This window comes from Salvia splendens, chromosome 7 (genome assembly GCF_004379255.2).
Source record: "Salvia splendens isolate huo1 chromosome 7, SspV2, whole genome shotgun sequence".
Classification (NCBI taxonomy): Eukaryota; Viridiplantae; Streptophyta; class Magnoliopsida; order Lamiales; family Lamiaceae; genus Salvia; species Salvia splendens.
In genome coordinates this window covers 33,645,724-33,671,942 of record NC_056038.1, presented here as the reverse complement: position 1 = coordinate 33,671,942, position 26,219 = coordinate 33,645,724, and the positions used below count along the sequence as shown (strand labels likewise).

The 26,219-nt window shown below is 38.7% G+C and overlaps 2 protein-coding genes across 2 annotated transcripts in view; one reads left to right on the top strand and one right to left on the bottom strand.

Moving 5' to 3' along the window:
• Positions 1-2,769: 2,769 nt before the first annotated feature.
• On the bottom strand, positions 2,770-7,875 carry LOC121810774. The gene is made up of 4 exons (XM_042211506.1): positions 7,198-7,875; positions 6,393-7,143; positions 3,849-5,459; positions 2,770-3,374 (listed from the first exon to the last, which is right to left on the bottom strand). Exons 1-4 carry the CDS (start codon positions 7,873-7,875, stop codon positions 2,770-2,772), a joined length of 3,645 nt encoding a protein of 1,214 aa, XP_042067440.1.
• Positions 7,876-26,063: 18,188 nt separating this feature from the next.
• The window catches only part of LOC121810773 (protein HIGH CHLOROPHYLL FLUORESCENCE PHENOTYPE 173, chloroplastic-like), a 3,921-nt gene continuing 3,765 nt past the window's right edge, over positions 26,064-26,219 (top strand). The window contains exon 1 of the mRNA XM_042211505.1: positions 26,064-26,147. Coding sequence (XP_042067439.1) covers positions 26,064-26,147 — 84 coding nt within the window. The remainder of the gene's footprint in view (positions 26,148-26,219) is intronic.

Sequence of the window (26,219 nt, the reverse complement as noted above, 5' to 3'; positions counted from 1 at the left end):
GACATCACTGAAATACCTCCTCCGTCCATGAAATGTTGTCCACTTTACTTTTTTTTTTCTTTTTTGGTAAATGGATCACACTTTCCACTAACTCATTACACTCATATTTTATTATAAAACCAATATATAAATATAGGACTCACGTTTCAGTAACTTTTTTCATTCACTTTTATTTTACATTTCTTAAAAACTGCGCTGAGTCAAACATGGACAACATTTCGTGGACGGATGAAGTATTAAGAAATAGGAAAAGAGAGGGAGAGGCCCATGCTAGTCATTAGTCAAAATCAGTTAAACATCTAAGTCAATCTCATAGATATGATGCATCACAAGGTACCGTGACATTCAAATCATGTTTCATACTATTAATTTAAGTACTACTACTATCTTTTTTTAGAATAAATCATGTTTCATAGTAGTATAATTATGTTATAGGTGAATAATGACCTGTTAATACATTATATTTTCTTTCCACTAGAAAGGTTAATAAGATCAATTAAACTCTATAATTATATTTACAAAATTTTCTTACAAAATTTTCTTACATAATGACCTGTTAATACATTATACATAATATAACTACAAGCACAAAAGCATACCAAAATTTCTACATAATCAACGCAAAGTTTTGGAGAGCATGTTACCCATGCCCCGACTACAAACCATAATATGGCCGCCTTCTGAGCGTGTCCCAATCCAGTAGAGTGGGCTTGACCTGGTATCCGGTTGTCAAAACTGACCCCGAATTTGTATGCAACGCTGCCACGACCCCCCACAACACAACTTCCCCGTCGTCCTCTTCGACTGTCTCTCCAAGTGTTTTATCATGTAATGACCCAGATTGATCCTTCTGCGGCTAAGCATTCCCCACAGTAGGAATAGCATCTCTGTCGAGATGCTTCCCGCTTCCGTGTGGCCGAAGGGGAGGTAGACAAGGCCTTTGCCATGTACCTTAGCACCGGGTTCTAATGGCGTTGATTTTGGCTCTCGACGGGTTGAAAGCCGCTTCATTGGTAATCATTTGCCAGAACTCGTCCCTCCTATAGTCTGCAGGCCGAGGGTCCTCCAAAAGGCCTTCTTCATCTTCCTCCATCAACTGGAAGAGCTCATTAAATTCTTTGACTGTAAGGTCGTGTGCCTCATTCATGAGTCGGAAGGACATCGAGTCAATCTGTTTTCCGGAGTATTCCACCTTTAGAGTCGTGAAGAACTCTATTGTCAGGGCCTTGTACGACCCGAACTTCCTCGCGAATAGGTGCGTGAGGTGGCCGGCCTCGACGAGGATGTCCCACGAATGTTTGATACCGAGGCCGTTGAGCGCGCTCCGACTTGGATATCTAGATGGCATGCTGTCTAGTGCCGCCAATGCATCCCATTTCTTCGACTCACCTCGGCGGAGTGTGACACCCACAGTGTGAGGCTTTAGAGTGGTTGGGGCCATGTGATGAGTACCTAGAATGAGGCGTGTTAGAAAGATTGTACTCCAAACATAGGGAACAAACATTGGCTAACTATTATCAAAAAGGGAGATAGACTCAATCCCGATGCACACCAAGTAACCAAGCAAGTAAGGCAAAAGCAATTAGGAAGATAGACTCGATTCCTACAGTTACTTTTCATCATACACAATACCGAGGGAATCGGCACAATCCTTAAACTACATCACACAATGAGGGAGATAGACTCCATCCCTAAAATTCACAAAAACCTCAATAACAACCCCCATTATAGGATATATCTCCAACAACAATTTCATCCACATCAATCTTGCAAGCAGTACCAATCTCATAACACAAACGTTAAGCATCAATTGCAAGCAATGAAATTTACTCACTCACCATTTCATAGTCAAAAAATTTCATCTCACCACACAAGCCACAATTTAGCCCATACATTGTTACAAGTGAAGCACACAACTAACATCCATTAAACTTGCATAAGCTCTAACATTCCTACCAATCACCAATTACAACTTCATATCCATGGATAGAGAAGATTAGAGGTGAAAAAGACATACCTTTGTTGCTTAGAGTGAGAGAATTCGAAAATTAGGGCTTTCTTTTTGGGTTCTTGAGTGAAATCCACCAAATCCACGAATTAATCGGAGCAAAACACTCAAACAATAGATAATTTGGGATGGGTGTGTGAGATTAGTGTGAATTTGTGTGTGATTTGTGAAGAAAACGTGAAGAGGGAGAGAGGAGAAGGGAGCCGGGTGAAAAAAAATAGGAAAGGGGGCGGGTGTACCTCGTTTTATAATTAGGGCTCGCCGCGTCGGACCCGGCCGGGTGGAATTAATGAACTGAAAATTCACCCGGCCGAGTGTAACTTACTGGAGTCGGCCTTCACAAAAATGATGACCCGGCCGGGTGGAATTAATGAGCTAAAAATTCACCCGGCCGGGTGAAACTTACTGGAGTCGGCCTTCACAAAAATGATGACCCGGCCGGGTGGAATTAATGAACTGAAAATTTACCCGGCCGGGTGATATTTTTGGGCGATTTTTTTTTTTGCTACGTCAGCATGCTGCACCCCTTAGGTCTGTTTTTCACATATAATCCTGCACAATGACAACTTCCAAGCACAACCAACTCCACTTTTGATAGACTACTTAACACATAAAGAACAACTAAGACCCTAAACAAAGAAAATGAAAACAAAGAGACGCAAAAGGATAGAATACACAAAAAGCAATAAAGTTACCTACTAGGGGTTGCCTTCCCTAGAGCGCTTTGGTTAAAGTCGTTAGCTCGACGTCTCCATAGCAGATTACTGGGGCTCCAAGGAGATGTGGAACACTTCTTCCTTCTGCTCCATCGTATGAAATTTCTTCACATTCTGCCCATTAGCAGTGAACACTCTCCCATCATCAGCTTCAAGCTCTAAAGCTCCATTCTTCATCACAGTTCGGACTTTAAAAGGGCCGGACCACCTTGACTTAAGCTTTCCCGGGAAGAGTTTCATCCGAGCATTGAATAACAACACCAACTCTCCCGGGAAGAACTCCCGCTTCTCAATCAACTTATCGTGATACGTTTTGAGTCGCTCCTTATAGATGGCAGAATTTTCGAACGCCTCATTCCGAAATTCATCGAGCAAATTCAGATAGGACTGTCTCTCTTTTCCCGCCTTGTAGTAGTCGGCATTTAACTGTTTCACTGTCCAATATGATTTGTGCTCAAGCTCCACAGGAAGATGACAAGACTTCCCAAACACCAACTGGTAGAGTGACATGCCAATTGGCGTTTTATAAGCCGTTCTATACGCCCACAGTGCATCATCGAGCTTCAATGCCCAGTCCTTTCTATTGGCGTTCACCGTCTTCTCCAAAATGCCTTTGATTTCTCGATTGGCCAATTCAGTTTGACCATTGGCTTGAGGATGATATGGGGAAGTGATTCGGTGCTTGACACCATATTTACTTAACACGACTTCCAACCACTTGTTCTTGAAATGAGAACCCCCATCACTAAGTAAGGCTCTCGGCGCCCCAAACCTCGTAAAAATGTTCTTCTTGACAAAGTTGATAACCACCTTGGAAGAGTTGACCGGAGTGGGGATTGCTTCCACCCAACGGGAAACGTAATCGATTGCCAAAAGGATGTATTGATGGCCAGAGGATGGTGGGAATGGGCCCATGAAGTCGATCCCCCACACATCGAAAAGCTCTATCTCCACAATAGTTGTCATCGACATTTCCTTCCTCTTGGAGACACCCCTAGTTCTTTGGCATTTATCACAATGAAGAACGAACTGTTGACAGTCTCCATAGATGCTAGGCCAATAAAATCCGCATTGAAGTACTTTCATCGCCGTCCGATTAGCTCCAAAATGTCCTCCACTAGGACTTGAGTGGCAGTTTCTGATTACCGCTTCCCATTGCTCATTTGGAGTGCATCTCCTAATCACCATATCTGCGCATCTTCTAAATAGGAACGGCTCATCCCAAAAATAGAACTTGACATCATGAAAGAACTTCCTCATTTGATGCTTGTTGAGGCCCTCTGGGACCACCTTGGCTACTAGGAAGTTCACAATATCTGCAAACCATGGCAATGAGCTCTGAGCATAGAAGAGATGCTCATCCGGGAACTCCTCGTTGATAGGCTTCCTCAAGTTCTCTCCTTCAAAACAATGTTCCAATCTAGATAAGTGATCGGCCACCACATTCTCACACCCCTTTCTGTCCCGAATCTCCAAGTCGAATTCTTGCAGCAAAAGAACCCAACGAATTAATTGAGGCTTTGCATCCACTTTAGCAAACAAATAACGGATGGCAGCATGATCTGTAAACACAATCGTCTTCGCTCCAATGAGGTACGGCCGAAACTTGTCGAAAGAATATACCACAGCCAACATCTCCTTCTCCGTGGTAGTGTAATTTTCCTGAGCTGGATCGAGAGTCCGGCTCGCATAGTAGATCACTCTAAACACTTTATCCCTCTTCTGTCCCAATGCTGAACCCACGGCCACGTCACTGGCATCGCACATAATCTCGAAAGGCTGTGACCAATCTGGAGCTATAAGTACGGGCGCACTCACCAACGCCTTCTTCAGAATTTCAAAGGCTTGCAGACATTCTGCAGAGAAGTTGAACTTGACATCCTTGGCTAGCAGATTGGAAAGGGGGCGGGCTATCTGAGAAAAATCCTTTATGAATCGCCGATAAAACCCCGCGTGCCCCAAGAAACTCCGTACGGCTTTCTCACTAGACGGTGGTGGCATCTGCTCAATCGCAATGATCTTGGCTCTATCAACTTCGAGTCCTGCAGCAGATATTTTGTGCCCAAGCACAATGCCATCCCGCACCATGAAGTGACACTTCTCCCAATTCAGCACCAAGTTGGTCTCCTCGCACCTCTGCAATACTCTAGTCAGATTATCCAAGCAATGATCATATGAAGACCCAAAAACCGAGAAGTCATCCATGAAGACTTCCATAATATCTTCCACCATGTCGTGAAAGATGGACATCATACATCTCTGAAACGTGGCAGGGGCGTTGCACAGTCCAAAAGACATCCTCCGGAAGGCATAGACACCATACGGGCAAATAAAGGCCGATTTATATTGATCCTCTGGGGCGATCAGGATTTGATTATATCCAGAATAGCCATCGAGGAAGCAGTAGTACTCATATCCCCCTAATCTGTCAAGCATCTGATCAATAAACGGGAGGGGGAAATGGTCCTTCCTCGTGGCTGCATTGAGGATTCGGTAGTCAATGCAAACTCGCCATCCTGTCACCAGTCTTGTGGCTATCATCTCATCATTGCCACCTTGAATCACAGTCATTCCACCCCTCTTGGCCACGACTTGGGTGGGACTTACACAATCACTGTCAGAAATGGCATATATAATTCCGGCTTTCAACCATTTCAATACCTCATTTTTCACCACATTTTGCATTATCGGGTTGAGCCTCCTTTGATTATGAGCTTTCGGTTTGGATCCTTCTTCTAATAGAATCCTGTGCATGCAGACAGTAGGGCTGATTCCTTTGAGGTCTGAGATAGACCATCCTATAGCTCCCTTATGCTTCCTGAGCACTCGCAGCAGTTTATCGAGTTCAGCGAGATTAAGTAATGAAGAGACAATTACCGGATACGTCTCATTCTCTCCAAGGAAGGCATACTTGAGGTGTGAGGGCAACGGCTTAAGTTCCTCTTTCTTCTCTTCTTTCTCTTCCTCATCTGCCGGATCTTTGAGGGATAAAAACTTGTTGTTCCTTCTTGGAATCTCCCCACCAGAATTAAGAGCTCCCACAAAATAAAGTAGCTCCTCCGTAAATTCAGACACTTGCAGATTGTCTGAAGCCAGTAAAGACTGCGATAGGCATCGCTCAAGTCTGTCTTGATAAGAGATAACATGGGCTACCTCTCTCACACAACCGTCAATCACCTTAATCATGTTACACGGTTTGAACCTCCAAGCATCCTCATCATCATGTATTTGCATCGCATCATAAATGGAGAATGTGATACTCTCTTCATTCAGTCGGAGAGTAAGTTCTCCTTTGTGCACATCAATCAGTGCTCTCCCTGTGGCTAAGAAGGGCCTGCCTAAGAGAAGTGGGACGTGTCTATCTTCCTCCATATCAAGTACTACAAAGTCGGCTGGAAAAATAAATTCCCCGACCTTGACAAGTATGTCTTCAACGATCCCCTTTGGATATGACACCGTTCTATCAGCCATCTGCAGTGATATAGTAGTGGGTCTGAGCACTACAATCTTCATTTTCTGGAAGAACGAATAGGGCATCAGGTTGATACTCGCCCCCAGATCACATAACGCTCTCCCTTCTTGACAGTCTCCCACTATGCAAGAGATGGTAAAACTTCCAGGATCCTTCAGTTTAGCTGGCAACTTCTTCTGAATAATGGCGCTGCAGCTTTCAGTCAAATTCACCGTCTCATACTCCATCCATCTCCTCTTGTTGGAAACCACATCCTTCAGAAACTTGGCATAGCTCGGCATTTGCTGTAGTGCCTCCACCAATGGGATGTTTATCTGCACCTTCCTAAATATATCCAAGAATCTCGAGAACTGTGCGTCTGTCTTCTTCCTCTGCACACGTTGAGGATAGGGAATCCTCACGTCAGGGGGAGTGTGAGCTGCTGCAGGTGGTGTAGGTAGAGTTGGGGCCACGTTCTCCTTAGGTGGGGAAGTAATATGTACTATCTCGGTCTCAACTTCCTCGACTAACTCCTCCTCCTCAGGTCCCTTTTCTGTTACTCTATCCTCTGATGGCATTGCAGGTCCATCATAACTTTTTCCACTCCTCAACTGCACCGCTTTGCAATCTTTGGGATTTATAATGGTGTTCGAAGGGAACTTTCCCGGTTGAGTAATAGTACTCACAGTCTGGGAAATCTGGCTGATCTGTGTGTCGATGTTCTTCAAATGAGTGGCCATACTCTGCACATCTGTCTCAACCTTCTCCATTCTTTGGTTGTTCTGTTCCATGAGCTTGTTGGACTGTAGCATGAAAGATTTGAGTATGTCTTCCGTGGTCATCTTCTTCGGATCATCGACCACTCCATTGGTAACCGTGAACCCCGAGGGTGGTTGCAGAGCATTATTGGGGTTCCCATAAGAGAGATTGGGATGCCCCCTGTTCCCGAACTGATTATATCCTCCACCCTAGAAGTTGGGACGTTGGTTATTGTAGTAACGGTTGTTGCCCCCTTGATTCACATAGTTAACGTCCTCCATATTTTCTTGGGGCTCTTGAGTCGGTTGCCCCATTGCCATACAGTCAAACTTCATAGTCAGCGCATCCAGCTTGTCAGATAGGGCGCTCATAGGATCATGATCTGTAGTAGACGCTACCCTATGCATCTTACTCCTTTCATTGCTCCATCCTTCGTCATTAGATGCAAGTTCCTCTATTACTTCCATGGCTTCATTTACCCCTTTCTTGAGAAAATTACCGCCTGAGCTCAAGTTCAACTCCCTTTGTGCTTCAGGCACACATCCCTTGAAAAAAGTAATAACTTGGACTGTCGGGGTTAACCCATGGTTGGGACACCGTTTCATCAAAGATTTAAACCTCCCCCATGCGTCTCTGATATTCTCTGTAGGAGTCATCTGAAAGGCAATGATCTCGTGTTGTCTCTTTATAGCTTCACTAGGGGGGTAGAATTTCTCCAAAAATTTTTCCACCATAGCATCCCATGTTCTTATCGATCCGGGCTCCAAACTCTCCAACCAATCCTTTGCTGAATCCTCTAAAGAGAAAGGAAACAGCCTTAGTCGAACCTGCTCATCTGTCACTCCATTCATCTTTGTTGTGTTGCAAATCTGGATGAACTTGGTGATATGCTTGTTAGGGTCGTCGGTGGATTTGCCCCTGAAAGCAATGTTCTCCGCCATTTGGATTAGTCCTCTTTTCAGCTCAAAAGTATTAGCCGCGATGTTGCTATGGACAGTGGGATTCGCCTAGCCTTGGTATACATATTGATTCTGCACAGGCACAGGTGGTTCACGGTTGACCTGTTGACGCAACTCCTCCAGCTGTCGAAGAAGCTCAGCATAATTGGGAGGAGGGGGTGGTGGACCGTTGTTGCCCCCTTCGCACTCCATCAGACTAGGAGGGACGGGATCAAACAGAAGATGGTCCTGAAGTGGTGATCGGATGGGTGAAACGTCCCTTTGAACTGAGGATGCTCCTATGTGGTTAGGTGACGAAGCTTGAATTTGCTGTGTGAGTCTCCTATAGGCGTTCCTCTTCCGATTCATTGCTTCAATCTCCGGATCGAAAGGTTCTAGAGGCAAACCTTTAGAACGTGTGTGCATACACCTGAACAAGAAACACAAATGTGAGAACTCAAAAAAATAAAATTAAAAATAAAGCAGTAAAGTCTGAAGTAGTAATCTTGATTATTATCACGATATCAAGCTATATAACACAAAAATTGTCCCCGGCAACGGCGCCAAAAACATGACTCAACTTTATTTTACCCAATTAATACCCGCAAGTGTACGGGGTTATCGTAGCAAATAGCAAGCAAGAGTATATCGTATCCCACAGAGACAATTAAGTGTAAACCTAAGTACCACGAACAAACTTCAACTACTATCCAGACAATCAGAAATTTGGTTTTGAAACTAACAACTACTAAAAGCATGTAAATTCGGATAATAAAATAGAACACTTAAACACGAAGGCAATTAAGAAAGCTGTGTAAGATGGTGGAGAAATATGCAGAATTCAAGGATCCGATGCACAACTCATAGCCTAACCCAATTGAAATTGATTTACCATTTAAAGTCTCTCGAATTATTGAATCAATCACAGTTGTAGATTAAACCCTCTCCCGAGGTGAGAAACCTGTAGATTAAGTGTAATAATTGAAGTCCCCTTCTAATTCTTAGACCTAACTCCCAATGGATCGATAAGATAACGGATTCCACTCAAAACCTCAACTCTCCCGAGTTATATTGAATTAAGGTGTGAATTACTCTTCTTTCAAGATTAATTATTTCATCTCCCGATTACTCTAAGAAATCCTACACTCCCAATTGGTGATCAAGCAATTGTTAGGAAAAGCACAAGAATAAATCAAATAATTACAAGAGCAAGATAAAAACGAAATCAATTGGATTGAGACTATAAGTCAATGCATCTTCACCAAGAATCCCACATAAAGCGTTTAGTTACTCATGTTCAAGGTAGAAAACAAATAAAAACTAAAGAAAACAACAGAATTCATGATACGGATTACAATTGGCGGAGGAATCGAAGCTTGAATCTTCAATCTTCTTCCAAGAGTGCTTCCGAGAGAGAAAGAGTGTATTTTCGCCGCCGCTCTTCCATGAATTCGAGTGCCCTAGCTCTTGCCTCTTTTTATTCCTTCAAAAATCGCGTCTGGAGACTTTAAAAATCGTCAGTTCATCGGACCCGGCCGGGTGGAATTATTGTACAGCAAATTCACCCGGCCGGGTGAAACTCTCTGGAGTCTCCGCCTTATAAAGTTTCCACCCGGCCGGGTGGAATTATTACAAAGGAAATTCACCCGGCCGGGTCACTCTCGCCCGGTAGTTTCTGGTCTTTAACCGGCTTATCTCTTCCACCCGGTCGGGTGGCTTTTCAGCCACATATACTCACCTGACCGGGTGGACCCTTTTTTTGTTCCAATTTCGCCTATTTTTGCCTGAAACACTCAACAAACACGTGAACTCCGAAACATAGAGTAATTGGCTGGAAATCACACTTTTGAGCACAAAAACTCAACAATTAGGCACATCAACATACCAATCACGACACTATAAATATGAGTTTGTCAATATATCGGAGGAATTCGACAGTTCATCTTTGCTCTCCCAGCATAAGAATAACAAAACTAAGCAAAATTTTGTTTAGAGTCACGTTTGCAGCAACCAAAAAAGTACTCTGTATAGAAGAAGCAACACGCACAAATCTCACCGGAAAAAATATCATGTGTGAACGGCTTCGGCGAAAAGCTGATGAATGACAATTGATTCCAACCAAATATTCAATTAACTCCAACAAGTTATTATCTAAAAAATAAAGTAACGGTATTTGAAGATTTTAAAACAAATTGAACCTCTCGGCAACGAATTTGTTGAATTGAAGCTTTGATGAACTCCAACAAATTGAAGATTTGATGAATTAAACCTCTCGCTGATCAAATTAAGAGTGAAATCGAACACATCCGCGAATTCAACCTCCGGCAACGAATTCGTTGAAGCTAACAATGTAGATTCCGACGAGATCGCAGATCTCCATAAAAAAATCAACGATCTCAAGGAAGAGAATTGCAATATCATTCAAGGAAGGCTGCGAAGAAGGAGAAGAGGAAGAACAACAGAAAATAATTGGCGGAGATCGCGCGCTGAGAGGAGGAGGTTCGCCTCAATGATCCCGAGGAGTAGCGACGTATTCAAGCCGAGGAGGAGCAGGAGAGATTGCGAGTCGAAGAGGATGTTTGACGGCGATCAGCAGCAGCGATATGGCGCCGGTAATCGCCATTGTTGTCGACGAAATTGGAGGTATGAAGATGAAGATGGAGGGCCGATTAGCGGTAGTGATTTGGGAAAAAAAAGATTTTGGGAAGAAGAGAGGGGATGTGAATTACCGTTCTGCCCTTTCATAATAAATTAATCTAAAAATATTTTTTATGTGGTAAAATCTGGACCACTCATTTAATAAAAATGAGTGGTAATAAAAATGAGTGGCTGATGTTGCATCTCATTTCTTAATTAACCTAAAAAATCTCAATTGATCATGGACCTATATTATATATATATATATATATATATATATATATATATATATATATATATATATATATATAGAGAGAGAGAGAGAGAGAGTCGTGATCATATGATAACCCCTAAATATCGTAATAACCCTATAACCAAATCTGGACCACACATATTTCTAATCATGCGGTTGAGATTCAAACTTAGATTTACTTCATAAAAAAAGCGAGGGGGTAAAACTGTCATTTCTCTCATTTAATTTTTGAATTTTGCCAAATATCACGTAAAATGATAAAATGATAGGTTTATTGCATAGAATGATAGTTTTGAGATTCAAACTTAGATTTACTTCATAAAAAAAGCGCGGGGGTAAAACTGTCATTTCCCTCATTTAATTTCTGAATTTCGCCAAATATCACGTAAAATGATAAAATGATAGGTTTATTGCATAGAATGATAGTTTTGCCGGATAGAATGATATTCTGAGTTGATAAAATGATATTTTTGACTAACTGATAAAATAATAAAATGATAGGTTTATTACATAGAATGATAGTTTTGCCGGATAGAATGGTACTCTGAGTTGATAAAAAGATACTTTTGACTGACTGATAAAATGATAAAATGATAGGTTTATTGCATAGAATGATAGTTTTGCCGAATAGAATGATACTCTGAGTTGATAAAATGATACTTTTGACTGACTGATAAAATGATAAAATGATAGGTTTATTGCATAGAATGATAGTTTTGCCGGATAGAATGATACTCTGAGTTGATAAAAATGATACTTTTAGCTTATAAATGTTAGGTTTACTACATAAAATGATAGTTTTGCCGGATAGAATGAGACTTTCAGCCGATAGAATGATAGGTATTTTTGGTGTATAAAATGACATTTTTGTTTAATAAAATGATACTTTTACCTGATAAAATAATAATCTAAGCGGATAAAATTACAGAAACCTTATAAAAATGATAGTTTAGCTGAAGAAATTGCATATAAGCTGATAAAATGATACTTTAACGTGACAAAATGACATAAAACTGATAAAATGATAGTTTTGCCGGATAGAATGATACTTTCAGCCGATAGAATGATAGTTTTGCCGGGTAGAATGATACTTTCAGCCGATAGAAGGATAGGTATTTTTGGTGTATAAAATGACATTTTTGTTTGATAAAATGATACTTTTACCTGATAAAATGATAATCTAAGCGGATAAAATGACAGTTAGCTTATAAAAATGATAATTTAGCTAAAGAAATTGCATATAAGCTGATAAAATGATACTTTAACGTGACAAAATGACATAAAACTGATAAAATGATAGTTTTGCCGGATAGAATGATACTTTCAGCCGATAGAATGATAGTTTTGCCGGGTAGAATGATACTTTCAGTCGATAGAATGATAGGTATTTTTGGTGTATAAAATGACATTTTTGTTTAATAAAATGATACTTTTACCTTATAAAATGATAATCTAAGCGGATAAAATGACAGTAACCTTATAAAAATGATAGTTTAGCTGAAGAAATTGTATATAAGCTGATAAAATGATACTTTAACGTGACAAAATGACATAAAACTGATAAAATGATAGTTTTGCCGGATAGAATGATACTTTCAGCCGATAGAATGATAGTTTTGCCGGGTAGAATGATACTTTCAGCCGATAGAAGGATAGGTATTTTTGGTGTATAAAATGACATTTTTGTTTGATAAAATGATACTTTTACCTGATAAAATGATAATCTAAGCGGATAAAATGACAGTTAGCTTATAAAAATGATAGTTTAGCTGAAGAAATTTCATATAAGCTGATATAATGATACTTTAACGTGACAAAATGACATAAAACTGATAAAATGATAGTTTTGCCGGATAGAATGATACTTTCAGCCGATAGAATGATAGTTTTGCCGGGTAGAATGATACTTTCAGCCGATAGAAGGATAGGTATTTTTGGTCTATAAAATGACATTTTTGTTTGATAAAATGATACTTTTACCTGATAAAATGATAATCTAAGCGGATAAAATGACAGTTAGCTTATAAAAATGATAGTTTAGCTGAAGAAATTGCATATAAGCTGATAAAATGATACTTTAACGTGACAAAATGACATAAAACTGATAAAATGATAGTTTTGCCGGATAGAATGATACTTTCAGCCGATAGAATGATAGTTTTGCCGGGTAGAATGATACTTTCAGCCGATAGAATGATAGGTATTTTTGGTGTATAAAATGACATTTTTGTTTAATAAAATGATACTTTTACCTTATAAAATGATAATCTAAGCGGATAAAATGACAGTAACCTTATAAAAATGATAGTTTAGCTGAAGAAATTGTATATAAGCTGATAAAATGATACTTTAACGTGACAAAATGACATAAAACTGATAAAATGATAGTTTTGCCGGATAGAATGATACTTTCAGCCGATAGAATGATAGTTTTGCCGGGTAGAATGATACTTTCAGCCGATAGAAGGATAGGTATTTTTGGTGTATAAAATGACATTTTTGTTTGATAAAATGATACTTTTACCTGATAAAATGATAATCTAAGCGGATAAAATGACAGTTAGCTTATAAAAATGATAGTTTAGCTGAAGAAATTGCATATAAGCTGATAAAATGATACTTTAACGTGACAAAATGACATAAAACTGATAAAATGATAGTTTTGCCGGATAGAATGATACTTTCAGTCGATAGAATCATAGTTTTGCCGGGTAGAATGATACTTTCAGCCGATAGAATGATAGGTATTTTTGGTGTATAAAATGACATTTTTGTTTAATAAAATGATACTTTTTCCTTATAAAATGATAATCTAATCGGATAAAATGACAGTAACCTTATAAAAATAATAGTTTAACTGAAGAAATTGCATATAAGCTGATAAAATGATACTTTAACGTGACAAAATGACATAAAACTGATAAAATGATAGTTTTGCCGGATAGAATGATACTTTCAGCCGATAGAATGATAGTTTTGCCGGGTAGAATTATACTTTCAGCCGATAGAATGATAGGTATTTTTGGTGTATAAAATGACATTTTTGTTTAATAAAATGATACTTTTACCTTATAAAATGATAATCTAAGCGGATAAAATGACAGTAACCTTATAAAAATGATAGTTTAGCTGAAGAAATTGCATATAAGCTGATAAAATGATACTTTAACGTGACAAAATGACACAAAACTGATAAAATGATAGTTTTGCCGGATAGAATGATACTTTCAGCCGATAGAATGATAGTTTTGCCGGGTAGAATGATACTTTCAGCCGATAAAATGATAGGTATTTTTGGTGTATAAAATGACATTTTTGTTTAATAAAATGATACTTTTACCTTATAAAATGATAATCTAAGCGGATAAAATGACAGTAACCTTATAAAAATGATACTCTGAGTTGATAAAATGATACGTTTACTGCTTTGTGATACAATGATAGGTTTATTTCATAGAATGATAGTTTTGCCGGATAGAATGATACTCTGAGTTGATAAAATGATACTTTTGACTGACTGATAAAATGATATATGTTAGGTTTATTACATAGAATGATAGTTTTGCCGGATAGAATGATACTCTGAGTTGATAAAATGATACTTTTGACTGACTGATAAAATGATAAAATAAGCGAAATTCAGAAATTAAATGAGCGAAATTTGGATACGTAAATTTTATCATGAGCGAAATGACATATTTACCCCCGTGCTTTTTTTATGAAGTAAATCTAAGTTTTAATCTAGACCGCGTGATTTTAAAAATGTGTGGTCCAGATTTTGTTATAGGGTTATTACGGAAATTGGGGTTATCATTATAATGCACCCCTATATATATATATATAGGATTGTATTCAAATCCTTTTCCCCTTATTAATCCAATCTCCTTCTTAATCTCAGCCCCACGATTTTGTCATTCGACGGTTAGATTGATGCCACGTGTCATTTAATAATGCAGATTTTCAGTTGAATAATGCACACCGACTAATAATGCACCATTACAGTGTAATAATGCAGATTTTCAGTTGAATAATGCACACCGACTAATAATGTACCAATATAGTGTAATAATGCAGATCATCTGGACCGTTGTTGAATGAGATCTAACGGTCCAGATTAAGAAGGAACTTAAATCTAAGGGGAGAAAAGGAGTTTAACACTACCATATATATATATATATATATATATGGAGGAAGCTCCATTTTCGTGGTTTGAGGTTTTGAGTTTTTCCAATTCCGGTGTTGAATGGACTTTTATGTGAAAGGGCTGAATAATCATATATAGATGGATGGAATGGAATTTCACAACATCAATGGTGCAATTTCACAGGGACCTATTCAAGAAACGAAACTCATAGCATTGTGATTTCCCACTCAATCTATTCCATCACGATGTCGTTTAACCAGTCATCTCACGTCTTATTTCGTTGCTTTAACTCTATGTAAATGTGATCATCGAATTCGAGATAGATAAATACAAAAGTCGAACAATTCAACACCAATTTTATTTAAAAAATATATCGACTTGATTTCGGCTACATGTCATAGTATTATAACATCTAAATATAGTCCAATAATTACAATTACCCTACCATGTTTTTTTTACACACACATTGGAGTTCGAGATACATTGGCAAGCGAACCAGCCTCTTCCAGCCCCTCGTGGTCACGTCCGAACTAGCCTCCTCCTGCCCCTCGTGGCCCACGAACTAGCCGCTTAACCACCCTCAGACGGGTCCAGGCCAAGCACCGGCCTCTCCCTTTCCCTCGTGGCCCATGAACTAGCTGCTTAACCACCCTCAGACGGGTCTCGGCTCGTAAGTTGACCACCCTACCATGTTACGTACTTTATCCGTCCTATAAAAATAGTGACGTTGGGGTTAAATGAGTTTTAATACTCCATCGTCCCACAAGAATATGCACTCTTTCCTTTTTATTCTGTCCCAAAAGAATGCGCATTTTCCAATTTAGGAAACTCTTTTCTCTCTAATGAAGTGAGACTCATTCCCCACTAACATGCTTTAATTACTTTTCCTTTCTACCTCTCTCTTACTTTACCAATTTTGCATTAAAACTCGTGTCGAACCAAAAATGCATATTCTTTGGGAACAGATGTAGTATGAAATTTGTAAGGTACAAGAGAAAACGAAAAATAATAGTTGAAGTAGTATTATTAAATATATAGTGGAATCCACCTCAACAATATTATAATGTGTAGTGAAAACTTTCCAAAAATAGAATTGAACTAATTTTGTGAAACTTACCAAAATGATAAAATAGAACTATTTTTTTGAGGCGAGACAATATTAATCTATGAATAAATTTAGAACCAAAATAATTATGTTTCCAAAATTAAGTTGCCAAATGTAATTGGGTTATTTTGTATTTTAGATTTCATAAACTGATGACAAAGTTATCTTTCTTTTTAAAAGATGGTTGCCTAAACTTAAACTATGAAAATCCGTTTTGGGACATTATTATAAGCTGTTTTCAAGAGTTCATAAGTTGAACTAGGATTTACTTATAATAAACTCTAATTCCTACTATGATTTTTGTTGTCACTAAAAGAAAAGAATCGTATTCCACTATCCTTATAATTTGAAGCTTGATCTTTGAATTATTTAATACAATATAATGTCCATGTCTCAGTTCATTTTTCATCTTCTTTTTTTGTTTGTGTATTTTTAATTTTATTCTATTCGTCTTTGTCTTTTTTACGTAGACTACTATAGTTGCAAATCTTTACTGGACTTCATAGATCCATTAGATTAAGATAAAGGCCCATGGGCTTGGTAATGCACTTAGTATGAACAAAAAAAAGAAAAATAATCATTTAAATAAAACAAAGAGAATACAAGTTAAAATAATGGCAAATGAGTGCACAAAAGCATAAGCATTAATAAGAACAATAACAAAATGTAATACCACAAAAACTCGTCTAAAATCAATAAGTAAAACAAGAATTTAGATGCAAATGATCTGCCAGTCTTCATTCGCCTTCATCTTACGGCATCTTTAGACAAAGTGAGAACTTCAAGCTTTATAGGTAATTAATACAATTGCCCAAATATAAAAGTAGACTATATATATATATATATATATATATATATATATATATATATATATGTATTGAGCAATGTCTATCGAAACTTTAAAATGATCTTTAGGATACATAAAATCAATGCAAAGAGGAAGAAATCACATGAAGACTTCAATTATTGGGTCATTTCAATAAGGACACAATATACTGAATTAGGTCAGATTGGGTTCCGGTCGGGTTTGAATAACCTATTGATATTACTATCATGTGTCACCTTCATTCCTTGCCTTTGTGGCCACGGTCACTCCGCTGATGAGTTATATCCTTCCACAACATGCATGAATCTTCTTGAGTAATTATCATGTAGTTGTCGTGTGATATCGATTCCATATCTCGTTAGCATGAATAAAATTGTTCTGCTTACAGATTTGTGTCGCATGCAAGTCATGTTCAAGTTCAAGTTCAAATTGAGAATTTTCTTAGTATTTGGGTTGTGACTTTAATAATTGGATTATAAGTAGATTGATCCGATAATAATCAAATCCACATTATATGTGAGTCATAGAGTGTGGAATTTAAATTTAAATTAAAATTAAAATTTATGTAAAGTTGAAATCTTGCGGAATTGAATTCGATCAATGATTAAAGTACAAGTAAAAAATACAGCCAAGCTGACACTGACAAAAGTCACAGAACCCATGATTGTACATCTTATTCGAAATCTATCTTGTGACATGCTACATTGTTGCTTGTATGTAGTACTATATTTCACAATTATGGTAATGCCATCTATTTCACGTGTACGCACGCTAGGGTATGCCTTCTCTTGATTCATTATTGAATTAAATCATCAGAAAGGCTTATTACCCGCCCATTATTTTATCAATGTGCTTATATATAATTAATTAAATATAAGAGTGAACTATAAAATTGGTATCTGGATATGAATTTATCTCGTCCATAGTCTCTAAACTTTAAAAACATCGTCAGTAGTCCATGAACTAAGAGTTAATTTCGAAATTAGTTCTTTTGGCTATTTTTTATCTGAAAATGCCTTTTGAGCATTTGGGCAATTTCGTCTTTTCATATTTTAACTGTTTCAATGTAATATTATTTTAATGATGTATTAAATCTAATACTATTTCAAAATTATCTTCTTCTTCCTTTTGCCATCCTTCACTTTGTTTTTTTATTTCAAGATAATTTTGAAATAATATCAAATTTAGTACTATGATTGAAATAATATCATATTGAAACAGTTAAAATGCGAGAAGACGAAATTGCTCAAATGCTCAAAGGGCATTTCCGGATCAAAAATAGCCAAAAGGACCAATTTCGAAATAAACTTTTCGAGTGTCCACAGTGGGGGAGCCGCGGCCCGTGGCTCGGGTGCGCGGCCCCCACTGCAGAGAGCCACGACGGGCGGCTGGGAGCCGAGAACCGAGAGGGAGCCGCGGCCGCAGCCCTCACGCGGCTTAGCCGTGTGCGCCGCAGCCCACCACTGCAGCGGGCCGAGAGCCGTGGCCCGGCCACCGAAAAATATAATTTTTTTTGCTTCTTTTTTTAATAAATACACACCATTTTTCCTCTATTTTTCTACCCCAATTCAAACACCACTCTTTCCAATCTTTCCAATCTATTTCAATTCAACTTCTGAAATATGGATTCCGACAATGAACGGTACCAAGAAGCGGTAGATCTGGAGTTCCAAAATCTGGTTGCAGCGGTGCAATGTGAAGCTGACGAGGCGGAGGCGGCGGCGGTGGCAGTCCCTCGGTCGTTCTATCATCGGTGGTATATCGACCGTGACCATGCCGGGGCTGAACGCCGGTTGATGGAAGACTACTTCAGCGAGAACGCCCGTTATCCGCCAGAGATTTTCCATCGGCGATTCAGAATGTCGCAACAACTCTTCGTCCATATAGCGACGTGTTTGGCGCAGCGGTTCAAGTGCTTCAACTTGCGATATGATGCCACCGGTCGACTCGGCTTGTCGACATATCAGAAGTGTACGGTGGCAATTAGGCAGCTTGCCTATGCCGGGCCCGCTGACATGTTCGACGAATACCTACAGATGGGCGAAACGACTGCCCTACAGATGTTGAGGCAGTTTTGTAGGGGCATTAAGGATATCTTCAAAGGGGAGTATCTACGGAAGCTAACGGCCGATGATTGCCAGAGACTGATTGATATGCACGGGACTGCACATCATTTTCCAGGGATGTTGGGGAGCATCGATTGCATGCACTGGGAGTGGAGGAACTGCCCGGTGGCTTGGAAGGGGCAGTTCACTTCTGGTTTCAAAGGCCGACATCCAACGATGATCCTGGAAGCCGTTGCTGACTACCGCTTGCGAATCTGACATGCGTATTTTGGTGTCGCTGGGTCGAACAACGACATCAACGTTCTACGATCGTCCCACCTGTTCAATGACGAGTGCCGGGGTGAGGGTCCGCAACTTAGATTCATGGCCAACGACATGCAGTATAACATGGGATACTATTTGACAGATGGGATATACCCTCACTGGCCCGTGTTTGTGATGCCAATCCGACAACCCGTTGGGCAGAGGCAAACCTACTTCGCGAAAAAACAAAAGGGTCCTAGGAAGGATGTTGAGCGAGCTTTTGGTGTCCTCCAAGCGCGATGGGCCATTATACGGTGCCCGGTTCCACAATGGCACGAAAATGATGTCTCAGACATCATGACTGCATGTATCATATTGCACAATATGATAATAGCTGACGAAGGATTTGCTGCAGAGCGATGGGCACCGGAAGATCAGGTATTGTCATGGAGCCCCTGAAGATGGGTGTACCACGTACTAATGAATACTTGATCCAGCGGTACACCGATATGCGGAGCCAAATATCGCATACTACATTGCAGGCTGATTTGGTTGAAGAGGTCTGGAACCGTAGAGGGAGCGCCGCAGAGTGATATGGGTTTTCGGGTTGTTGTTTTTAAACTAGAAAATTTTCGTTGTATAAATATCATAAATTATAGTATAATAAAATTTATTGTAGTTAAATTAAAAAATATCATTAAAAAAAGTAAACAAATTAATTTTTATTTTGGAACGGGCCACATTTCGTGGCCCTTGTTATTTACCATTGTGGAGAGCCCAGGAGAGCCACATTTGGTGGCCGGGCCAACTTTGGTGGCCCTTGAGAGCCATCATTGTGGACACTCTTAGTCCACGGACTACTGGCGATATATTTTAAGTCCAGAGACTATGTGCGAGATAAACCTATAGTCCAATAACCATTTTTATAGTTCACTCAATATATAATGGTTTTGCATCAAAGTTGAAATTTAAGAATAATACACCAAATTTAACATTAGTTTTTTACAAATTTTACTAACAGTCAAAATTAAATTAGAATACTGTAAGCATGGCACCACTTAATCCAGACGACATTATTATACTTATGTAAGTTACTAGTAAAATATTTTTAAAATTAATCTCACGCACTCTATCTGTTTCTAATCCAACTATAAGGTATCTTTGTCTTTATCTTTTACGTAGAAGTGGACTAATACGGTATACTTTAACAAAAATATATCTTATTGTCAGTGGCTAGAGTTTGAAAAGAATATACTTTTAGTGTCAAAAGATTGTGAACCATATGATATTCATTTATGCACTAGATATTTTTATTAAAATAATCTAAAGAATAAGATAAGAGCATGAATAACGCTACGGCCGGGCCACAAATTGCGAGTCCCGGCCCGTCCCACGCTTTAGACGGACGAGCGGCACGGCCTAGGCCGGTCCCGGGGCCGTGTTCCCGGCCTGGCCTGGGACGGGGTTACGCGGCTCGGGACGTGACGCAACGCGGCCCGCCCCAGGGTTATTTGTGTTCGGGCCGGGCCGCAACCGATTTTTTTTTAATTCGAAATTTTTTTTATAAATACTACTCCATTTTCATACACATCCAACTTCACATTCAACTTCAAATCTCTTCCTATAATTCAAAAAAATGCCTCCTCGTCAAAGAATATTCGAAGATCAAATGTCCCGGGTGTTAGCAGATGCGCTACCGGCAATCCAAGAAGAAATCAACAACGAAGTTGAACGCTACCAAGATGCTATTCAAGCTTGGAACGAACAACAAACTCAGGTGCCACGTACCCGGATGTATATTCACCGAGACCGTGAACAAGCTGCCTTGCGGCTTTCACGGATTATTTATCTAGAGATCCGCGATGAAGTGATCAGATGTTCCGTCGCCGAATCCGGATGCGGAGGCATTTGTTCCTACGCATCGTCAACGCAGTTGTAGCTCATGACATGTATTTCAGCCAAACTACCGATGCTGTGGGCCGGCAAAGTATATCGACGTTGCAGAAATGCACGTCTACCATTCGTCAACTCGCTTACGGAACTACATCAGATATGTTCGATGAGTATCTCTATGTAAGCGAGCCTACTGGACGGGAGTGTCTCGCTAGATTCTGTCGGGCAGTCATCGAAGCATTAAAGGATACGTACTTGAGACCGCGACGACGTTAGGAAGTTGGTCGACATGCGAGCGGGCCCACGGCTTCCCGGGATGCTTGGAAGCATCGACTGTATGCACTGGCAGTGGAAGAATTGTCCAACGGCTTGGAGAGGACAATACACTAGCGGGCACAAGGGCACACATCCCACGATTGTGTTGGAGGCCGTTGCCGATTGCAGATTGTGGATCTGGCATGCCTACTTTGGTGTCGCAGGGTCCAACAACGACCTCAATGTGTTGAACGAGTCTCCATTGTTCAACGACTTGTGTGCCGGGCGAGCACCGAACGTAGAGTTCACGGCCAACCACCGTCGGTATAGTATGGGGTATTATCTGGCAGACGGGATCTACCCTCGATGGCCCGTGTTCGTGAAGTCTATCACAGCTCCGACAACCGATCGGAGGGCAATGTTTGCCCAAGGCAAGAGGCGGCTCGGAAAGATGTCGAGCGTGCATTCGGAGTCCTCCAAGCACGGAGGGCTATCGTGAACGGAGCGGCCCGTGGTTGGCAGCAGTCACGCATCGCCGACATCATGTATGCATGTATCATAATGCATAACATGATCGTTGAGGACGAGCAAGATAACGTCACTTTGTGGAGCGATGATCCGCTCGCCAGCACCGGGAGTGACTACGTTGTCACCGAGCCGCCCGTGCAGGGCCTTCCTCCCGACATCCGCAATGTCATGGTCCGTTCAGCTGCGATGCGCCAAGAGGAACAACACACTCGCCTCCAAGCCGATCTAATCGAAGAAATTTGGACTCGCACCAACGTTTTCCAGCATTGGCGATATTTTATTTTATTTTATTTCAGTTTTAAAATTTCTATGTTGTAATTTTGCAGTATTCGGCGAAATTAAATTTTCCGTGTTATAAATTTCCGGCGTCTTTTATTTTACGTTTAAAATAGGTTGGAGTTGTGAATAGTGTCATTTATTAGTTGCGGCCCGAGTTGCGGCATGCAGGGTTAGAGGAGTTGAGGCCTGTGCCGCAACTGTAGAGAAATGATGACGTAGATGGGACTTGGAGCCGAAAATGGGAACGGGGTTATTCATGCCCTAACAATGAACTTTGTTCCCTAATCATTTTAATAACTTATAAATATTGTGTTCCCTACAGAGGAGTAGTTTATTTAAGTCTCATGTGATCAATGGTAGTGGTGGGGCCCGGGAGAATGGTACTGATATGATATTTGTTTCTGTCTATAGCTGTTTTAATGAGCAGGGCCTATAATATTTATTGTTTTTTGTTTAAGAATGAATATGATTTTCCAGCCATTTCAAAAAGGAAATTATGAAAGATTTGTAGATTAATTACGGTAAATTTGATATATAAGAGTTAGAGAATTAATAATTGGATTTTTAATTAATAACTATACCTAATAGATAAATAAATCTACTAGTACTATGGAATCTATAATAATTTCTTGATGCTACGTTCGCGCAACAAGTGTGTATTTTATCCGTACTGTAAATTGTAACTCAGGTGCTCAACACACAATTCAATTATGAACCTTAGCATATTATATTTGATGATGTCGAGAAATTACAAAATTTCACATATAACAAAAATAGATACTTCATTCACCTACCAAAAAACTTGCACATACCTACCTTTCAATTTGGTATTATCACCCAATCCAAATATGTGTATCCCAATTTTAAATATACCATTTCAGCTTGCATTATTAACCACAATTCATACAAATATCTTTATTGGACAATTCCCTCTCCTTCTTACAAATACTATCAGCATGTGGAAACCGTGACCACGTGGGAAACCTACCTCTTTCTAACTCAACTAAACATCAGTAGTAGGCATGCACAACGGTTCCAAACCGCCGGTTCCGGTTCATGAACCGCATCATATGCATGAACCGGAATCGGCCCGCCAAGGGTCCCGGCGGTTCCAGTTCCGGTTCACCAGGCGGTTCAAAACCGCCGGTTTTTTGCCTAAACCGCCGATTCCGGGCCGGTTCGGCGGTTCAACCGAAATTTAAAAAAAGTTATTTATAAAAATGATTTTTATATTAAAAACAATTTTACAAATAAATGAATACAAGAAATTCATAATAGCCATATATATTTGATGGGCTTGCGAATTTATGAAACCATTCTTGGTTGTTTCTCTTTTATAGAGACATCCTTGAATGTTTTATGTTTCACTTTCGATGTGGGACAAAATCATTCTTGGTTATTTCTCTTTTATAGAGACATCCTTGAATATTTTATGTTTCACTTTCGATGTAGGACAAAACCATTCTTGGTTGTTTCTCTTTTATAGAGACATCGTTGAATTTTTTATGTTTCACTTTCGATGTGGGACAAAATCATTCATGGTTGTTTCTTTTTTATAGAGACATCCTTGAATGTTTTATGTTTCACTTTCGATGTGAGACAAAATATGTTGAAGTATTTTCTTTTATAACTACATGTTTAGAGCATTCATTCATCTTTTTCCAATGTGGGATACAAAACTTTCTTTTGTCTTCTATTTTTCGTCATGTTTGTATGATATATATAAACAAAATTATTATTCAAATATATTCTTGATTGATAAAAATAAAGAATTATTGAGAAATATGATTTGTATATAGAAAATATTTATTTGTATAATAATTATTGTTAGGTTTATACAATTTGTATAAGAATTATTCTTTCAACGTGTATAATATTATTTATTAGTTAACATATATATAAATTTATAAACATAAGTAAATCATTATGATAAAGAAGTAATGAAAAATAGTTTATGTAATAATATTTGTTGTTAAATTATAATAATAGAAGATAGAGTATTAATATAGACGAAGAATGATGGACGATCTATTATAAACTTACAAATAATGACTTTTATCCCACATTGAAAGAAAGAGTAACACATCCAAGAATGTGTAACTATAAAAGAGAATAATCCAATATACTCTCTTCCAAATTAAATCAAATCCAATATACTCTCATCCAAGTATTGGCATTTTAAAAATCAAATCCAACTTTAAGTACGGAGTAATTTTTTTTGGCTTTTTAGTCTTTATTATGTATAAAATGTGCTTAAACAAATTTCAAACAATAAGGTGAAAATTACAATTTTATTGATAATAAATTTGAATAAGACTAAAAATTACAATTTATAATGAATACATTTATTTATAAAAATTAATAAATACTACTAAAGTTAAGCCTTTTGATTTTTAAAATATCAATACTTAATATTGGACTTGAGCATTTAAATTGGAAGAGAGTATATTGGATTATACACATTGAAAGAATAATTCTTATACAAATTGTATAAACCTAACAATAATTATCATACAAATAAATATTTTCAATATACAAATCATATTTCTCAATAATTCTTTATTTTTATCAATCAAGAATATATATTTGAATAATAATTTTGTTTATATATATCATACAAAACATGAAGAAAAGAAAAAGATAAAAGAAAGTTTTGTATCCCACATTGAAAAAAGATGAATGAATGCTCTAAACATGTAGTTATAAAAGAAAATACTTCAAAATATTTTGTCCCACATCGAAAGTGAAACATAAAACATTCAAAGATGTCTCTATAAAAGAGAAACAACCAAGAATGATTTTGTCCCACATCGAAAGTGAAACATAAAACATTCAAAGATGTCTCTATAAAAGAGAAACAACCAAGAATAGTTTCATAAATTCGCAAGCCATCAAATATATTTGGGCTATTATGAATTTCTTGTATTAATTTATTTGTAAAAATTATTTTTTAAATATTAAAATCAATTTTTATAAATTATTTTTTTAAAAAAAATTTGGTTGAACCGCCGGTTCACTGTTCAAGAAATCCCCGACCCTGAACCGCGAAACCGCCTGCCGGTTCAAACGCCGGTTCCGGTTTCGGTTCATGAACTGGCGGGCCTGAACCGGCGGTTAACCGCCGGGCCGTTCGGTTTGTGCATGTCAAATCAGTAGACTATTTAAGGGAGTCTCCTCATCTATGTTTCGCCACACAATCATAATCATCATGATGCCTCATTCTATAATGAGAAATGTATGCTATTTTGTGCTACTAAATCTTGTAATTTTCCAATTTGGTGGCGTTGTCAATGCATCACAAGTTCACTGTTTCTTCATTTTCGGAGATTCATTGGTCGACAACGGCAACAACAATTACCTCAACACAACCGCCAAGGTCAATTACTCCCTTACGGCATTGATTTCCCGGCCGGCCCCACCGGCAGATTCACCAACGGCCGAAATACCGCAGATTTCCTCGGTACATTATTATTAAACCATCCTTTTCTTTGTGCACTCATTTTCTACATGATAATAAATAGTAGTAATAGTACTCCCTTTACGATTTTTATACAATATTATTTAATGAAACTACTAGCTAGTAGTAATATTTTTAATTTTAGAAATAGTGAGTTATTTTGGTTGGATCAGTCATTTTAGAAATAAGTCATCTTGGTTGACATATAACAGCTGAACTACTGGAGATAGACAAACCCCTTCCCCCATACGCCAACGCCACGGATTGGGACAGAATCAACGGCGTCAACTTTGGCTCGGGTGGAGCCGGAATTCTTGATGAATCCGGGCAACACTTCGTACTCCATCTCTCACTTTCACTTTTAATGACTTTCCCTTTCCATTTTTTTTGGTCTGTCTAGTTAGTAATTGGTTTGAATGGTTGTTTGTTTTGCAAGGGGATGTTGTTGACTATGAGCGAGCAACTGGTTCGAATCATGAGGCCATAGTTACGAAGATTGGGCGAAATGTTTGGAGGACATAAAATTAAGCTTGCAACTCTAGCAACTGTACAATACTACGTGGGAATGGGCAACAACGATACCTTTTTGGCAACTATGCTCCCCAAATTACTACGCCTCACCACTAAATACTCTCCACAAACAGTTGCTTCTCTCGCCATC